This window comes from Vollenhovia emeryi, unplaced genomic scaffold, assembly GCF_000949405.1.
Source record: "Vollenhovia emeryi isolate VEMERY1.0 unplaced genomic scaffold, V.emery_V1.0 DF939187.1, whole genome shotgun sequence".
Taxonomy (NCBI): domain Eukaryota; kingdom Metazoa; phylum Arthropoda; class Insecta; order Hymenoptera; family Formicidae; genus Vollenhovia; species Vollenhovia emeryi.
Window position 1 is genome coordinate 189378 of NW_011967179.1, and position 17518 is coordinate 206895.

The 17518-nt window shown below is 41.4% G+C and overlaps 4 protein-coding genes across 6 annotated transcripts; 2 read left to right on the plus strand and 2 right to left on the minus strand.

The window, feature by feature from the left end:
• Nucleotides 1–214: 214 nt before the first annotated feature.
• LOC105562468 (DNA-directed RNA polymerase I subunit RPA2) lies at nt 215–6838 on the plus strand. The gene is made up of 16 exons (XM_012013331.1): nt 215–492; nt 731–1063; nt 1185–1424; nt 1522–1844; nt 1926–2185; nt 2277–2519; nt 2924–3201; nt 3280–3477; nt 3565–3672; nt 3893–4069; nt 4175–4389; nt 4475–4613; nt 4715–4871; nt 5199–5452; nt 5677–5841; nt 6280–6838. Exons 1-16 carry the CDS (start codon nt 427–429, stop codon nt 6475–6477), a joined length of 3354 nt encoding a protein of 1117 aa, XP_011868721.1. The 5' UTR covers nt 215–426; the 3' UTR covers nt 6478–6838.
• On the minus strand, nt 6553–10993 carry LOC105562466 (V-type proton ATPase subunit H). Of its 2 annotated transcripts, XM_012013329.1 has the most exons (10): nt 10808–10993; nt 10541–10622; nt 10065–10254; nt 9720–9938; nt 8719–8823; nt 8051–8256; nt 7872–7956; nt 7395–7801; nt 7189–7302; nt 6553–7019 (listed from the first exon to the last, which is right to left on the minus strand). In XM_012013329.1, the coding sequence occupies exons 1-10, from the start codon at nt 10863–10865 to the stop codon at nt 6926–6928; spliced, it is 1560 nt and encodes a 519-aa protein (XP_011868719.1). In that variant the 5' UTR covers nt 10866–10993; the 3' UTR covers nt 6553–6925. The 2 variants fall into 2 exon arrangements, with proteins under 2 accessions (XP_011868719.1, XP_011868720.1); XM_012013330.1 differs by lacking the exon at nt 8719–8823 and having other exon boundaries at nt 10808–10992.
• Nucleotides 10994–11088: 95 nt separating this feature from the next.
• Nucleotides 11089–13657, plus strand: LOC105562470 (transcription elongation factor SPT4). 2 transcript variants are annotated; one of them, XM_012013334.1, is made up of 4 exons: nt 11089–11308; nt 11869–11975; nt 12471–12526; nt 13339–13657. In XM_012013334.1, the coding sequence occupies exons 1-4, from the start codon at nt 11240–11242 to the stop codon at nt 13455–13457; spliced, it is 351 nt and encodes a 116-aa protein (XP_011868724.1). In that variant the 5' UTR covers nt 11089–11239; the 3' UTR covers nt 13458–13657. The 2 variants fall into 2 exon arrangements, with proteins under 2 accessions (XP_011868724.1, XP_011868725.1); XM_012013335.1 differs by having other exon boundaries at nt 11285–11361.
• Nucleotides 13658–13747: 90 nt separating this feature from the next.
• On the minus strand, nt 13748–17373 carry LOC105562469 (synergin gamma-like). The gene is made up of 6 exons (XM_012013332.1): nt 15853–17373; nt 15354–15735; nt 15103–15266; nt 14871–15012; nt 14385–14527; nt 13748–14058 (listed from the first exon to the last, which is right to left on the minus strand). Exons 1-6 carry the CDS (start codon nt 16957–16959, stop codon nt 13840–13842), a joined length of 2157 nt encoding a protein of 718 aa, XP_011868722.1. The 5' UTR covers nt 16960–17373; the 3' UTR covers nt 13748–13839.
• Nucleotides 17374–17518: the final 145 nt, after the last annotated feature.

The following is a 17518-nucleotide window of genomic DNA, read 5'->3' on the forward strand; positions in this document are numbered from 1 at the left end:
GTTTCTAACGGAACTTTTACCAGGGCTCGCTCAACAGTTGTGCCTGCTGAATGTGGCTAATGGCCGCGTTCAGCAGACACAACTGTTGAGTGAGCGCTCAATGATTTCTTAACGTGATTGGCTGGATCTAAAAGTATTAACCAATCATACTGATCGCTCACTCAACAGTTGTGTCTGCTGAACGCGGCCAATGTAAACCCTAGGCCAATCACGTGTTCGATTACACGCTAGTAAGGTACTGGAAATGTCGTATTTTCTTCTATCAACTTGGCAACACTGACGTAGATCGCAAGACGGCACGTGGCGATGTTCGCGCGTGTTTTCTACTGCAAACCGAAGTCTTGGAACGCTCACGTTTATAACTACATAAATGCGAAGTATTTGTAGGAGCAACCGTGGTCTGCAGTTGTAACAAATCTCTTAACCATGTTTGAGCCTAAATTGACGAACACGTCGCCCAATTTCGGCGTACCGCCCGACAAGCAGAACGAGGTTAGATTGATAATATTTTGCCGGTACATTATTCCTACAGTGATTGTAACAAAGTATTTATTTACATTTAACATCTAAGTAAAAGGTACAAGCACATAAAGATAGAAGGGATGTAAAAAATGTACGTCTAACTTATAGAATAGACGATCAAGTCAATACAAAGTGACACGATTAAATTCTTCTTGCAATTGTAGGAAAAAATGCCTTGATAAAACTTAGACAGTTCTATTTGTTTCAGCTGTTGCAGTCTCTAGGCGCGCCTCACATCGATTCCTTTAATTATATGCTGGACGATGGCCTTTTTCAAAGTTTAAAGGACAGCACGCCAGTGTATTTAACTCTTCCCAATGACGACAAGATAGTACTCTGGCTGGACAACGTACATATCCATAAGCCCACTGTACCTTCTAGTACAATTGGTGTGAAAACGTTCAAAGTATATCCGATGGAGTGTCGGCAGAGAGGCACCACTTACAGGGGTAAGATAACGGTCAGACTCAGGTGGTCTATCAATGGCAAGGACCAGGAACCTCTCGAGAGGGACTTGGGAGAAATTCCGATCATGGTCAAGGTGAGGCCCAGATACGATTTCCCTCTCAACTGTTGAGCCGCTCTCACTGCTCCGCAGTTTCATTTCGAATGGATATTTTGACTCACGGTTAAATCGCAGTTCCCCTTGTGACATTTTTTAGTCCAATCGGTGCCACTTGAACAAAATGAGCCCTAAAGAATTGGTCGCTCACGGCGAGCATGAAGACGAATGGGGCGGATACTTCATAATCAAAGGCTTGGAGCGGCTCGTACGGATGTTGATCATGACGAGGCGAAACTATCCCATCGCTGTCAAGAGGCCGACTTGGAAGGGTCGCGGTGAACAATTCAGCGAGTTTGGTATTCTTTTGAGAAGTGTTCGGGAGGATAACTTTACCATTGTAGGTATCTGAATAGATTCTTTTGCACGCATTATTTCTCGCTCTCTTTCTTGCCATTCTCGCACGTTGGTATTCATAACTATGTGTTTGTTTGCAGAATAATGTGCTGCACTACGTGAACGATGGTTCCGTAAAGTTAGCATTTACGTACAGGAAAACTACGTACTATGTGCCACTAATACTGATGTTAAAATGTCTGGTAGACATGACCGATTTGTATATTTTCAAGGCACTAGTCGCTGGATGCGAAGACGATCTTTACTACAATAATAGTATCACGAATATGTTACGTGCCCTGCACGAGGAAGGTCTACACTGGCACGAGCAGTGTAAAGCGTACATAGGAGAGATATTTAGAGTGAAATTCTCTGAATTGCCTGCAGACGCGACTGATATAGACGTCTGTGACTTTATCCTCAAGTGAGTTTGGTGATTTTCTTCATTTGTGTTACATTGCGGTTTCCCGCGTAATCATAAATTTTATTAACTTTTATCGCATAGAAATTGCGTCGCTATTCATCTTGACGAGCCTATCGAGAAGTTCCATTTGCTTGTATTCATGACCAAGAAACTGTTCTCCCTCGCGAATAATAAGTGCGCCGTTGAGGGCGCGGATGCCGTGATGATGCAGGAGTGTTTACTAGGCGGATACCTGTATCAGCAGGTTCTCAAAGAAAAACTGTCCTCATGGCTCGCAGGAGTCAAACTTTATATTCTCAAACGTGCCAAGAGCGCCGGTAATAGATACAATTTGAATATGCGTAGGTATTTCATTTATACATATTGGTGTTATGAAAAAAAAACCAAGCTGGACATATAGATGGCTAATTTTTTTTAAATTTACTTATTTAGAGGAAATGTTGAACGTCACCAAATTTCAAAGCAGAATCGACTTACAAATGGAGTACTTTTTATCGACCGGAAATTTAAGATCGTCTACTGGTTTGGGACTCATGCAAAACACTGGCCTTACGATTGTCGTGGAAAATATCAACAGGATGCGTTACATGAGTCATTTTCGTTCGATACACAGAGGCGCGTTCTTCCAAAATATGAGGACTACCGAGGCTCGTCAATTGTTGCCTGATGCGTGGGGTACTTAAAAAAATTTTGCCGTAATTTCTACAACGATAGATACACGAAGATTTTAGAAAATGCATGTTGATCATGCACGATATGAGTGATAATTTTCCGTTGTACACTAAGTATTAGAGGAAAGTCCTCTATTATGAGGTAGGCTTCCGATATGAGATAGCAGGTTTTCAACATCCAAATTCAATAACAAATTTCGCAACTATTGCACAATCTAACAATGGATGTTTCACTAAACAGATTTCACTCCAAGGACAATAGATTTACGAGGAAACCAATAGACGGTGCCTATTAATTTAGAAAAAAACTCCGCTATCTCATATTAGGAGCTTATCTTATAATAGGGGACTTTTCTCTTAAAGATTTTTGTAATATATTAATTTGTAATTATGGTGATCTATTCGTAGGATTCATCTGTCCGATTCATACACCAGATGGTGCTCCATGTGGATTGCTCAATCACTTGACAATGAATTGCATTGTCACAAAATATCCAGATCCAAAATTGAAAGCTGCGATACCTGAGGTACTGGTAGATCTCGGAATGGTCCCGTTATCCATCGCGGATGATTGGAAAAATTCATATAACGTGATGTTAGATGGAAAATTAATCGGCTTGATTGAAGACAAAATTATTAACAGAATAGTCTACAAGCTGAGACTGCTTAAAATAAAGGGTGAAGAAGTGAGTTGTAAACGCGGCATCTTTTGGTTTGACTTGTAACACGGTGCATGATTTATCCAATATATTTCATACGTTTAGGTACCATCAACGTTGGAGATTGCACTGGTGCCAAAGAAAAATGTTCCGGCTCAGTATCCGGGTTTGTTCTTATTTACTAACGCGGCCAGAATGATGAGGCCGGTGATAAATTTAGCTACGCAGAAGATTGAACTTATAGGAACGTTTGAGCAAATTTATATGGAGATCTGTGTGACGCCTGAAGAAGCACATGAAGGGGTAGATATATACAATTTTTTTTGTTCGCGTAAATTATTTTTTCGAATCTCCCTATAATGTAACCATTTTATTTTATTTTTGTGCTAGTTGACAACGCATCAGGAAGTAAGCCCGACAACAATTTTCAGCAATACAGCTAAACTCATCCCGTTGCCAGATTGTAACCAAAGTCCAAGAAACATGTATCAGTGTCAGGTAAATCTTATATGAAAGAATTCCCACGTTTCAACGTTCACTGTCCGTATCTACAGGCCATTAAATGCCATTCGCAGGGCATATACAATAAATAATGATCCATGAAGTTCGGAATTAAAGCTGTCCCGACTTGCATTTGTATCTTGCGGACTACGAACGTATTGATAGCAATCACGGTGCTGAGTGAAATATATCAGTCATTTTTTTAATGATCTTGCAGATGGGTAAACAGACAATGGGTACGCCTTGCCACAATTGGCAACAGCAGTCGCAAACGAAAATGTACAGGCTGCAAACGCCCGCCGCACCACTCTTCAGACCGGTACATTATGACAACATTGACATGGACAGCTTTGCGATGGGTACCAATGCGATAATTGCTGTCATCTCATATACAGTGAGCTGCCACTTTGCTATTTAATATTCCTTTTTGCTTCTAGTATCAATGATTTTATCCTTGTGAATTTGTCTCACGATACTATATCGATAATTTGCTGTACAGGGATATGATATGGAAGACGCAATGGTCATCAACAAGTCGTCGTACGAACGTGGCTTCGGACATGGGTCGGTTTACAAGTCCGAGTTTGTTGATTTGAAGGATAAAAAGAGTTATTTCGCTCGCGACCCGGAGAAACCTGACCTTGTGAAAACGATAGATGTTGACGGTTTGCCTATGCCAGGTACTATTATCAAACAAGGAGACGCGTACTACTCGTAAGTAATTCTTGCAACTTTAATACTGTCACATTGTGGTCACCTTTTCTCAAAATCTTATCGATACGTTCACTTATTTTGATAGCTATTATGATGCTGATAGTGCTCAGTACGTCGTTGGAAGGTATAAGAGTACGGAAAATGCTTATGTCGATAATGTAAAGCTGTGCGGTACGTTGAGCGGTTCCGATTCCCGAAGGGCGTGCATTACATTCCGTATTCCCGTTAGTACAGTTATAATTTATTTTTTAAATTTAATTTACTAAAAATTAATGTAATTTATAAGTCACTTTAAAACTTGCATTTCGTTTTCCAAATTTCGCAGAGGAATCCCATAGTTGGAGATAAATTTGCGTCAAGAGCGGGACAAAAAGGAATCCTCTCGCGGCTGTATCCTACTGAAGATTTACCGTTCACGGAGACCGGGATGGTCCCCGATATTATATTCAATCCGCACGGTTTTCCAAGCCGTATGACAATAGGTAAACCGGATCATTTATTTCGTTCGACTGTGCATAATACGACAATGAACTAACGATTTTCAATTAAATCTGTCTTACGCCCGTTTCTACCAATGCGGATTAACTTTAATCGTGGTTTAACTTACCTTATATCTTTTTCTAGTTTTAAAAATTAGAAAAAGGTCAACAGTAATTTAAACCGGGATTAAAATTCATCCGCACTGGCAGAAACGGACGTTAGTGCAAGTATATATAATATCGAAGATTAGTTTTCTCACAAGAGAAAGTGCAGATATAATTTTAATGTCAACTGCCGTACAGTAAAGCAATTGTTTTCCATCATTATAGCTATGATGATCGAAGTGATGGCCGGAAAATCAGCGGCTGTGCACGGATTGGTTCACGACGCCACGCCCTTTAGGTTTGACGAAGAGAACACAGCCATAAACTACTTCGGCAAATTATTAGAACTCGGTGGTTACAATTATTATGGAAAGGAGAAAATGTATTCGGGTATTTATGGATGTGAGATGACCGCCAGCATCTTCTTTGGCGTCGTGCATTATCAGAGATTGCGACACATGGTCTCTGATAAGTGGCAGGTAGCTAACTTGCGTGAATTTCTACATTAACATCTAATGAGACCAAGATTCTTCACTCTCACTTTTTATTCGATCCTTTCTTGCATTCGTTACTTAATTGCATTTGACGAGTTTTCATTTGTCTCCATCTTCTATATATTTTTACATATAGTTTAATAATTGATAAACCAGCGTTCTTTAATTATAATGAGAACAGGCTAAAAATAGGTGTATTTCATTTCTAGGTGAGAAGTACCGGACCGATTGACATGCTAACGAGACAGCCTATTAAAGGTCGTCGACGCGGCGGTGGCATTCGTTTCGGAGAGATGGAACGAGACGCTTTGATTTCTCATGGTTGCTCGTATCTTCTTCAAGACCGTCTCTTTCATTGCTCTGACAAAATAACGGTAAGTTACAAGATACGACTTCCCCTAATATGTCAATACTAACTGAGCATTGCCTGTTTTATACATGTTTGGATTATACAGTGTGTCTGAATGTAAAAGTGACCAACCAAAAGATAGAAGTAGATTTGTATAAACTAAAAAAAAGTTATATTTCGTAAAATTCACGATAGTTATCGAATAAACACGTGTCTGAATGACTCGGCAGCCATCCAAAATGATGTAGATACTTGTTTGTATCTCCGTGCGATTCGGTAGGCGAGAGGCGAGCGAGGGCCGCTTTGTTTATTATTCGATAACTATTGCGAATTTTACAAAATGGCACGTAACTTTTCCTTTCAGTTTATCCCAATCTATCTCAGTCTTTCGATCGGTCACTTTTACGCCAGACACCCTTCAATCAGATACATCTGATTAAAATAAATATTTATTTACTTGTAGACTCTGGCGTGTATAAAGTGCGGCTCAATACTCGGACCGGAATTGATAGTGAAAAGTAGATACGATGACAAAAGGTGCCGTTTGTGCGGCGAGGAAGATACCGTAGACGAGATCGAGATACCGTATATTTTCAGGTTTCTTTTAATACAACTGGCGTCCTGTAATATAAACATTAAAATAAAATTCAGACGAGTTTAACTAATCGCGAGAATGTGCCTGTACGTAATACGTATGTATATATGTGATATGTATATGTATATCGTGTATGCTGTCTTTTTCAACAGAATAAATTTTATTTTCCTTTTCTAACATTCCAGAGAACAAATTCTATTCATAAAGCTATTACACAATGAAGTTTATTACACCGGCGTTTGTATACTATCTCATATTCACGATGTAAAATACATCTGTATATACACAATTCGGACCAACAGTTTATGTTACAAAATTAACTCGCACAGAGGGAAAATGGGCTCGATTATATATATCTTCTTTACTTTTTTTACATGGTACGTAATGGAAGGGAATGTAACTATCTTGAATTATGTGTATTTTGTAACAAGCGAATGATATAATTATATCACGCGAACTATATAATACTCTCGAAACCTTCTTGAAAGAATATTTGTACAAGTTGCGTAAATGTTCAAGCTTTCGCTGGCACTTGCGTTCCAGGCTTGTTGGTGGGTGCTCCGGATGCACCTGTCTGTTCTTTCTCCAATTGCTTCCCAAGATACTCCCTAGAAAGTAAGCAGATTGAGAAGTGTTGGGAAAGTTTTACATATAGACATTTGAAAAAATATAGAAAATATACGAAAATATTTAAAACGCTCTCATTTATTAATTGTTTTGACTGCATGTAAGCGTTAAGCTACGAAAGATGACAATTTTTTTAATTCTGTAACTTACCAATTATGTACCATAAGTTTCTGCACAGCAAGGAGAGCCTCGTATCTGACATTAGGATCCTCGTGCCCGAGAAGCTGCATCACACGCTGTTTTCCGCCAAGCTGTTCAATTATACTGAAATACGTGGAACGATGTTTTAACAGATTGCAGTTTTAGCAGCGAATAGAATTTAATATGGCATTTTTTATGTATATAAATCGACGTACTGCTTGCCACGTGGATAATGGCGCACATATTCGCCGATGTCGAAACTGGCCACGCTGAGAACAAGCGGGTCTTTACTAGTCTCTAACAGATGGACCAGAATCCGCAAGAGCTCGTAATTCTTCTCGTTCAGACGACTGGCGTTCTCGCGCCAGAATTTGCCCGACTTGTGAACGGGAGACCATTCCAGACGACCAGACTTCACTTCCGTCGAATATTCGTCGAATGAACTCAGATCCTGCACGGATGCTTGCAGTTTGTCATTGAGGAACTCGATATCATCGGTGATGTCCTCGTCGTCGAATTTTCGTTGGCATAATATCGAAAGCTGCTTCAGTACCTTGCATTGTACCATAGCGATGCAATGTTCCTTGGAAACTTGTCCGTCTTCTACTTTCTCGATCAAATTCTACAAGTATCAAATCGTATGAAATTATCTTGTATAATTTTCTTACTCTGTAACGCACATTCCGACTTACCCTGAACACTGCGAGTATAATACGCGTTACTTTTTCTTTAACTGAGTCGCTGAGTATATCGGCAAGAATGGGTATGACATTGAATCTGTGATATACAATTAGACAATATTGCAATTAGATCGAATATTACCCAGTAGAGTGTCTCTAGGGAAAATATCAGCAAGGGATACGTTACTCACTTATTCATCTTTTCCGCCAAGAGAGGATTAAAAGTAAGTACCCACAGACAGAAAATAAGCTGATATTGCACTTGGAAATTCACTCTGCCAGACAGGACACTGAGGAGGGTCGAAATTCCATCGACGGACACGAATGCAAAGCGATATTCGTCTATACGAAGCATCATTTGTAGACATCGCGCCACTGATTGAATGTACTCATTATTCTAAGTAGAGAATAAAAATAATTAAATTGTGCTCTATATTTTAAAGAAGGTGAATCTTCCCCTCAGTTTGAAGGACAAGCGTTTGCTTTAAAGATGTTACTACATGCAAGAGTAAAATAATTCAATATTCAAAAAAAGAAAGAGGAAGAGAGAGATTTAGCATATATTGAGAGAAAAGTGGATTTTATAAGTTGGCTCAAGGTTTTCAGGAATTTGCATTTATAAACGTAACATTCACATAAAATAGGCTTTTGTAAAGCAAAAATCATGCATATCCGTGATTAAACTTTATCAATCAATTGTCATAAACGTGAGAGACTCGTAATACTTTTGCGAGGTACCGTTGACTGTCCCGACGAATTATTAGTGGCTCGCTTGTTGGCAGAATATAATTAGAAAGAAATATATACTTTACAATTCATTTAGAGTAATACTACTGTGATTAGTCGTTACAAAACCAACCGGGTTGAGCAATTCGTGCAGGTCATTGGCCTCCTTGGCCTGCTCCACAGCAGTATCTTGTTCTAGTCCCGCATGCAAGTCTGTGTGATCCTGAAGGGCATCGAACTAAAACCCCATCTCATGTCTTTTTATCTATTACATGTTCTATTGTAATTTAAGGTTCTCATATTTGAAGCCTGAGCGCGGGAAGCAAAGTATCTAGTTGTCAGTCGCAGGACGTTTTATTTGGTTAGTTATGCTTATTTTTAATTTTACATTTAATTTCTATCGATTTTCTACACAGACTCTTGCCACAAAATGTTGCAAATTCTATTATTTCCAAATGCCACACAGACGTTTGCCACAATCCATCGGATTAGTGTGTTATAAGTATTACCGGTATTATACTTAATAAAACAGAAATATAGCAAACGATGTATATTAATTAAATTATATGAAGTGTAAAGTGTTTATATCAGTATTAATGTAGTAAAAGAAGTGTTAAAACTCTTAAGAAAGGTGCCATATTCTTTTCATTAAATATAAGATTATTTTTAAAGGAATGCATGATTGTTTTCAAAGAAAAATGCCAAGTATAAGCTAAATTAATTATTAAATACACATTACATGCAGCATGCAGTTAAAGAAATTTTCGTGTTAAGAGGCAAAATAGTAGCTGTACGAGGTAGCTGTTAAACACGGATTATTTGATTGTGAGATAAGTACACATTGTTTCCAAGGTACAAATTAATTAAAAAATTAAACTAATTAAAAAAATGTTAGACCGCAAACATAGAAAAAACTTATGAAACAAATAGATTCCAATAGTCGAATGATCTGCATTAGTACGGTTTTAAGACATATCGATACTTAAATGCTGCGAGTATAAAATATATATCTGATTAAAGTGGTTATTAAACTACTAGTACTCTGAAAATAAGTGATCCATCTTATTATGTCATCTTATCACAGCTGTTTCGACTTCCTGCAACATGCGCGAATCGACAATCCGCGAAACTCACGCTAAGTTTCAGCTGATCCTTGAGCCACGTTAAATAAAACTGCAGATCAGTTTTTTCCATGAGATCGTGACTCCAGCAAGCCAACTTGGCTATAATACGTGACGTCATGTTCATGATAAAGCCGTCCTGTCTGTTTAACAGATTGAGGAATGGCCCCCAGACGGACTCTCGTTTCCGCGTCGAGTGCTCGCGGAAAATTTCCACGCGACTGCGATCCTCCTGTAAATATCAGGTCGACCTCCATTAATAAACTTTTTTTTTATTCAAAATTGACAAAGCAATGTACATAAATAACGGCTTCTATTTAATCTATTAAACGAGAGAGAGAAAAAAATATAGTCCTACTTGTAGCATATCGTCGATCATTGTGAGAATATATTGGATGGTCTGATCCTTGGAAACGTGGCCGAGCAAATTGAGAAAGGTTTTCGCCGCCTGGTGCGGATTCTCCTTCAACTTATTCTCCCTTATCTTAGCGTCGTTGGAGTCGAAGGCAGCTATGAAGTCGTAGTCCTCCTTCGATATCATTTGCGATCTGGAAACGCCCAACGCTAGGATATCCCTCACAGCCCCGCGTCCCCGCGCCAAGTCGCAGCCAAGGTACACCCCAGGCCTTTCAAACCTCGACTTGTCGGACGCGACGCCTGCACGGCTGGCTCGTGCAAGGCCTTAAACCGTCGCCCTCAACAAATTACAGTCAACTGTTCTCCCCGCTTTTTTAACGGCGACTGAACGACTTTTATTCCGGGATAAATTAACAGCCACGGCCTCGCAGAAACCAGCCTTGACGCTCTCTACGACGTCTGTCCGCGATTACTTACTGCAAATACGACTGCCAATTAACTCGCTGACTCCTAATGTCGGCAGCCTGCTGCTGGAGCACGCTCGTGGCCGCCAGCATATCTGCAAGAAATCACGCGGGTCGGCGTCTGAGTAGCTAGGCGCAAGGTACGAGAGACGGTGAAACGAGCTTTATCACGTGCCGGCGTACATGCAATTTGTTAAACGAGCAATAAACACAGATCGCAAGGCTGGGAGGGGCACTGTCAGACGGACGAGTCTCCGCCTCGCCGAGCGAGCGCAATTACCGATCTTCTCGTCCGGAAGCGCCGGTATCATCTGCTTGATATTTGCACGGTCCACCATGATTGCCGTCGAGATCTCACGTTGATTTATTGAAAACAATCTCGCACGGAAATGCGTTCGACTGGTTCGACCCGTCTCCTGACTCCTTCAGCTGTTCGATCACAAGACCGCGCGAATACCAACCTGACTCGACGTCACGACGTCACGAGATACATCGCGCGCGCTGCTCCCGAGACGCGATGGGGATTTTCGTCCGCGCATGCGCTCTCGACTGCGTCCCCTCTAACCTAACAAACTTAACTCGCCGTTCGCGTCCCAGACTCGCGCGCCGTTGCGTGTCACGGAGATTCCGGACTTGTTGAAATAGTTTAAATTGATTTTCCCCCTTGTCGCAAGTACAGAGATTGTTCGATCTAACCTACGCAATAATTGTGATGTCAATGGAGACCGTACCGAAAGATCTACGCGGATTAAGAGCGTGTCTGGTGTGCTCTTTGGTTAAGGTTCGTGTTCCCTGCTTCTGTTACAATATTGCAACGATATACTCGTAATAATGGTAATAATCAATCTTACGGGTGTCCAGGCTGTAATTGCCGTGGACCTGCCGTCCCTGGTGGAAGTTTTTCTCAGGATTTTACATAATTTCGATGTAGCTTTCGGAATTTTCGTTCCGGTAAATTGTGCAGTTCGGGGTCCTCGCCTCCGATATTCATGTACATAGACTCGTTCGACGCGTTTCTCAACGAGAAACAGCTCTTTCCTCGGGCTAAATCGCCGCTCTGTCCCGCGAGGCGAGATATCAAGCGTTCAAGTTGACTGATCGGGTTAGGAAACCTGTTATTTTTGTGAAGCTAAATTCTGAACTATTCTGAAATTTCTCAGTCTATAATTTCAAGCATTTGTATCTCAGAATATTCGCATGAATGGAGAATTCTAAGAAAAGAAGTGGACCCTTTCGGTATTTCTGAAAAGTGCGCCAGTTCGCATATGAATTCTGAGAAAAACGTTCATCGGAGTTGTTCGTTATCTTTGGAACGATTGAAATCACCACTTTACTCCGCAGACTTTCGACCAATTCGAGCTCGATGGATGTGACAACTGTGACGATTTTCTACGTATGAAGAATAATAAGGATAATGTTTTTGACTGTACGAGTTCGAACTTCGACGGGTAATACGCAGCAACAGTTACACGATTTTCTAAGAGTGATATTTTTTTCCGAGGGGAAAGTCGCTGAGGGCATTGTGGTGTACAGATTTGCGGCATTACTGGACATTACTGGGCATTAGGCCTTACTGGGATATTACAAAGATGAATAAGATGAAGTAATGCCCACTGGGCATTAGTGGGCATTGGTGTACAACATTTTGGTCTGTGGTTTTCCCCTCGTTTTTTTCTATAGAACATATTGCAGTTGGGTGAATAATTAGCATTAGTTTATCTTTTTTTTATACGAGCAAAAATTATTGAGGGCATGTTTTATACTTTAAAAACAACTAGCGATGTTAAATCTAACTTTGTACTTTTATCTAATTTTAATAGCAATTCTGATAATTACTAACATTAACAATACTTCGTTTTAACAAGTAATGATATTACAAAAAGATTTTAAAAACAGATCTTGTGCTATATATATTTCTTATCTGCGTACGTTTTACTTTCTAGAATGATCGCTGTAATGAGTCCAGAAGACAGCTGGGTATGCAAGTGGCAAAGAATAAGTAAGCATATTAATATTACTCGAATAATTGAAGTCCCTCTTCTATTTTATCTAAAGAATCTATTTTTTTACTTTTCAAAGTCGTATAGTAAATCAGTAAAAAAGAATAAGTTACTAATATAAATATGTGCAAAATAACTTGTTTGTAAATTAAATATATAATAATCAGGGTTGGGAAGTAACTCGTTACTTGTAACAAAGTTACAGTTACTTTTATTTTGTAACTCTAACTTAACTTCGTTACTTTCTCTCCATTTAGTAACTAATTTAATAGTTACTTTATATATTTTTTAAACCACCACAGGCCGCATTGGGCCCTGCGTTTGCGCATAAACGCCTTTGTCGACACTTTACAATTCACATGCAGATTTGATATTTTTATTTTCATTGCAAAGAAAGTAACTGCACAGTAACGATTCGTTACTTTTCGAGTAACTGTACCTGTAATGCGGTACTTTTCAGAATTGGTAACTTGTAATTGTAACTACATTTTTAGCGAAAAAACTGTGACTGTAACTAGGTACTTTTATAAAGTAACTTTCCCAAGCCTGATAATAATACGTACTTAGATATTTTAATAAATATATTTATTTCTGAGATTTTCATTTTTGAACGTATAATACATTTATACATATATATTATTCTTACAAATGCCAGTATATATTTGCGTCTAGGAACATACTTATGTGCGTATATACCGTAAAGATCTGTTTAAGCAAAATGCTACGCAAAGACTTTCAGAATTACAAATTTCTCTCAGTCTAATTACGTCGCCAATGGCAAATATTAATTTCGAGATTCTACTTTCCTCAGATCGTTTCTGTAAGGGTGTCTACGCCATATCCGTATCGGGACGATTGCCAGCTGGTGTTATCAGAGAGATGAAGAGCAGAGGAATAGTGTATAGGCCGCGCGACACGAGTCAACGTTAATTATTAGAGATGCCTATGTAAGATGTAAATATTTCTCCTAATACCGCGTTATATTTAAATCAATCGAGAGACGATCATTGTTAATTTTAAGTTAAGTTAAATGTACAATTATTTTTGCGTGGTGAATTTAACTGATTTAATATCGCACGACTGTTTTCATTCAGAAAAGTATAAGCTTAATAAAGAACTTACACGAACATTTGAATCTGCAATTTGTTTTGTACGCATACATATGCGTGATTTCATCGGATTAATTTGAAATTGTAGAGCTGCACTTTCAACGGTCACTTTTAGTACGAATTTCTATGCGTCGCATTAGTAAAATTTGAATAGTATATTTTTAAGTTTGAATTTGAAAACCTTGCAACATGCAGATTAGCATTTAGATATGACTTCCCGGACATATGGTTGATTGACAGAGTAAAGAGTACCGCATCACCGGCAATTGATTGTTTACGCAATTGAGCCATAAATTTGCGCATGTTACGTGATAATTATTATCGTTGTACACAACTCGGCCACTCGTGATGACTGTTAAGCACAGGGCACAAGAAACGCACTCTCCCTGATGTAAGGGCCAAGCTGGTAGTTCTGTGACAATCTGAAATACATTAATACAAATCTATTCTGGAGCAATGAATATATATAAATATGCATGTCAGAGACAAAAAGATAATACAGAGTACGTTAAAGTATAAGAGCGAAATTCGAAAGCATAAAGTATTGATAAAATTGATAAAAATTGTAACGGGAACTTGTAGTCAACCCAACTGGCTAGTTGCTTTATTTAATTAATACAACAGTTGGGTTGACTACAAGTTCCCGTTACAATTTTTATTCATTACCGGTGACTATAAGAAATCTTCCTACGTCGAAAATTGATAAATATGTGTACAGATATTAATAACTCGTGCAGGCAATGCTTACTGGTATATTTGCGTAAAACGGCTCCATTTCAGCCCAGATCCGATCAATGTCCATCAGAAGGTCGTCGAATCCAATAATGTTTATATCCAGCTCTTTGTACGAGAAATTAACGCGCCTACAAACAGCTGCAACTTCAGCTAATTCTAATGAGAAAATATGTATGTTTATAGTTTTGTTATATGTCTTGAATAAACGATACAGTACAGTTTCATGTAAAATGTTAAGTCCCCTACTACGAGGTAGGCTCCTGATACGAGATGGTGGAGTTTCTACGAAATTAATGGGCATCATCCGTCGGTTCCGCCACGAATTTGCAGCCTTTGGAGTGGAATCCATTTGGTGAAAAATTGATTGGTAGATCGCGCAGTGTAGTCGTTGCGAAAAAAAGATTTGTCATTGAATTTGGACGTTGAAAACCTGCTATCTCGCATTAGAATCCTATCTCATGATAGAGGACTGTCTTATTATTGCTATAAGAACACCTACGGCAAAGGAAGTTATATCCCTGGGCTGAATTTAAAACTTCCTGCAGAACTAATTCTGACGTTATATTGGTAAATATGTTGGCCGCAACTTGCAGCAGCAAAACGCAACTTTCCATATATTGCTTCCATTCCCAGTACACGGTCTGCAACAGAGAAGCGCACGATGACACCCGCGTTCGGGCCGGATATATTCGCCTCGTCTCGACCTTCTGATAATTCGATCGCACGTGTACCTGCTGTGGAGCTTCTATCACTTGATCGTCCTCTACGTTAGAAGGCAAAAATGATTTAAGATCTAAGCTAGGCACAGATCCAGAGCGTGGCAGTGCTTCGGATGGACCGCTAATCAACTCTATACTATTTATCGAGATAGCATCTTCTTTCTGAGCATTCTTTCCTAAGAATAATATGTACTGCTAGATTGAAGCGAAGTGGGACCATAAGCGAAAATAAAAAGTGTAGCGCACAGTGTCGGGGCACTAACCTGTTTCTACCAATTGCGTCTCAATTCCGTCGTCGAGTTTTAGATTGTTAAACGACTCGGACACCTCAGATACAAAGTTCAGATCTGCTAAGTTCTGGCTGTCGGCATTAGCGTGCGCTTTAAACTCAAAATCCGCAAAGAGGTTGCCAAAGCTTTCGATATCCAAGGCGTCCGATATCGTGGGCTCGGCGGGCGGTTGCTCCGCCGACATAAACTCCCCGAATTCGTCAGCCGACTGATTGTTCGGTGTCAAATCTAAGCTCGCGTCGCCCGCGACGGGCGCTCCTTCAACTAGCTCGCGCAACGCGCTGTACTTGTCCTCGACTTGTTGCAAGCTCATTAAATCTTGTTGAACAGAATCAGACATTTCTACCGTAACGGCCTACAGATAAACGTGGTACACATGAGCGAAAATTATATCGACATATTGAGAAAACTTACACGACACGAAATAAGCATACTCGCTACGCAACAGACGAGCCCGCGGCTAGTTATTTACCTTTGGCAGCTCCACTTTAGGTAATACCTCTTTGTCGCCGCCGACGGGCTCGGCCGGGCCGTTAAAACTGTCGCCGCAATCCTTAGGCGCGTCGTTGCTTCTGATCACAGTGTCCTTGAGTATCACGGTCTTGGACTGGCTCTTTAGCCCGCACTTGGGAAACAGGTCGGACGTGGATTCCATCACGGGCTGCTCCTTACTGTGATACGGCAAACTCGCGGGGGCGGACGTGCGGAGTTGCACGGCTCTCGCGCCGACGGCGGACCTCTTGGCCCTGTCGGCGGTCTTCTTCACCCCGAGATTGTGATTGGCGAGTCTGCTGCCGATCGCGGAGCCCAGCTTACTGTCCCAGATCGGCACGGCGGCGACACTGGGGACCGGGGCGCTTTGAAACTCGGTGAATTCGTCACAGGACTCGTCGTAGGACGATGCAGACGGAGCGTGTTCAGCTTGGACACGGCAATTCTGCAGCCTCGCGTCCTTGAACAGATTATTGACATTACTCCCGGCCGCGCCGGGCGCCTGAACTCTGCCGTCGAAGCAAGACGCTTTTCCGGGCGCGCCGCCAGAGAAGGATACACTTGCGTCAGGCACTGCGTTTACTTGGCTCCTAACTTTCGTTCTTCCCTTCGCGTCGGGCATGTACTTTCCTTCCGCACCCACGTTGTTGCCGGGCTCCTCGTGGTGCGGGAGCTTCGGGACGTTCGCAGGCTGCAGATTCATCAGGCAGTCTATGTTCAGGTAGGGCGTTGGCGGGAAGGGGAGTAGGTGCAGTATATCGAGACTGTTGAAGGTGTAGGATGTCTGTGCGGCCGCCACGAGGGCCAGCACGATGTACAGCTCCTGCTCGGTCAGTTGGCCGGCGTACTTCTGGTTGGCCAGGCTCCATATGTGGCCGAGCACCTCCGTGGGCAGCTGGCTGGTGAGCAGCAACGGGAACACCTTATTGGTGTCGACCAGCAGCTCGGCCTGCACGCCGTTCGACCTGACCCGATCCTCCCGCACCGCCTCCCACACCATCTTGTAGACCGGCGGCAGGGTGGTCGAGTTGGTCCACAGCCAGCTCGGCAGCTGGTTCAGCCTCTTGTTCGCGTGGCTCTTGTTCATGGCTCGCCCTTGGTTTGCCCGCGCGACGACGACCGGACGGCGGAGGACCTCACCCAGCTACGAACGTCGTCGCTTGCGAATCACGTGAACTCGTCGAGCAGCATGAGCCCATCGTTGAGACTGCTAGCTCGATACATACATCGACATCGGCGGCAACCAAGAGGAGGTCGAGCGTCTACCCTGACGTCGCTCGCCCGCGGCCCCTGCTCCACATGGCGATGCTTACCGTGCGACGAACGCGCGGCGGAACATATATGTATACATAACACAACTCGCCCTGACGTCAACTGACGGGAGTGACATCGATCCCGTCACCGCTCCTCGCCCCCAATCCGCTGGCACTAAACTTCGTTGGACCCGTTCGTTTTGCATACGCTTTCTGCACTCGGGGTTCCTCGAGCTTTCTCTTTCCCCCTGGCGTCTGAAAACGTGCATTTTTTATTCAAGAAATAACGACGAAATGAAAAGAAAGGGAGGAAACGCGGAAGGTTTAGAAGCCCAGCTATAAAGAACGAACCTAACAAGTTTGTTCATTTTACCCAGCCGTGCAGTTTTCATT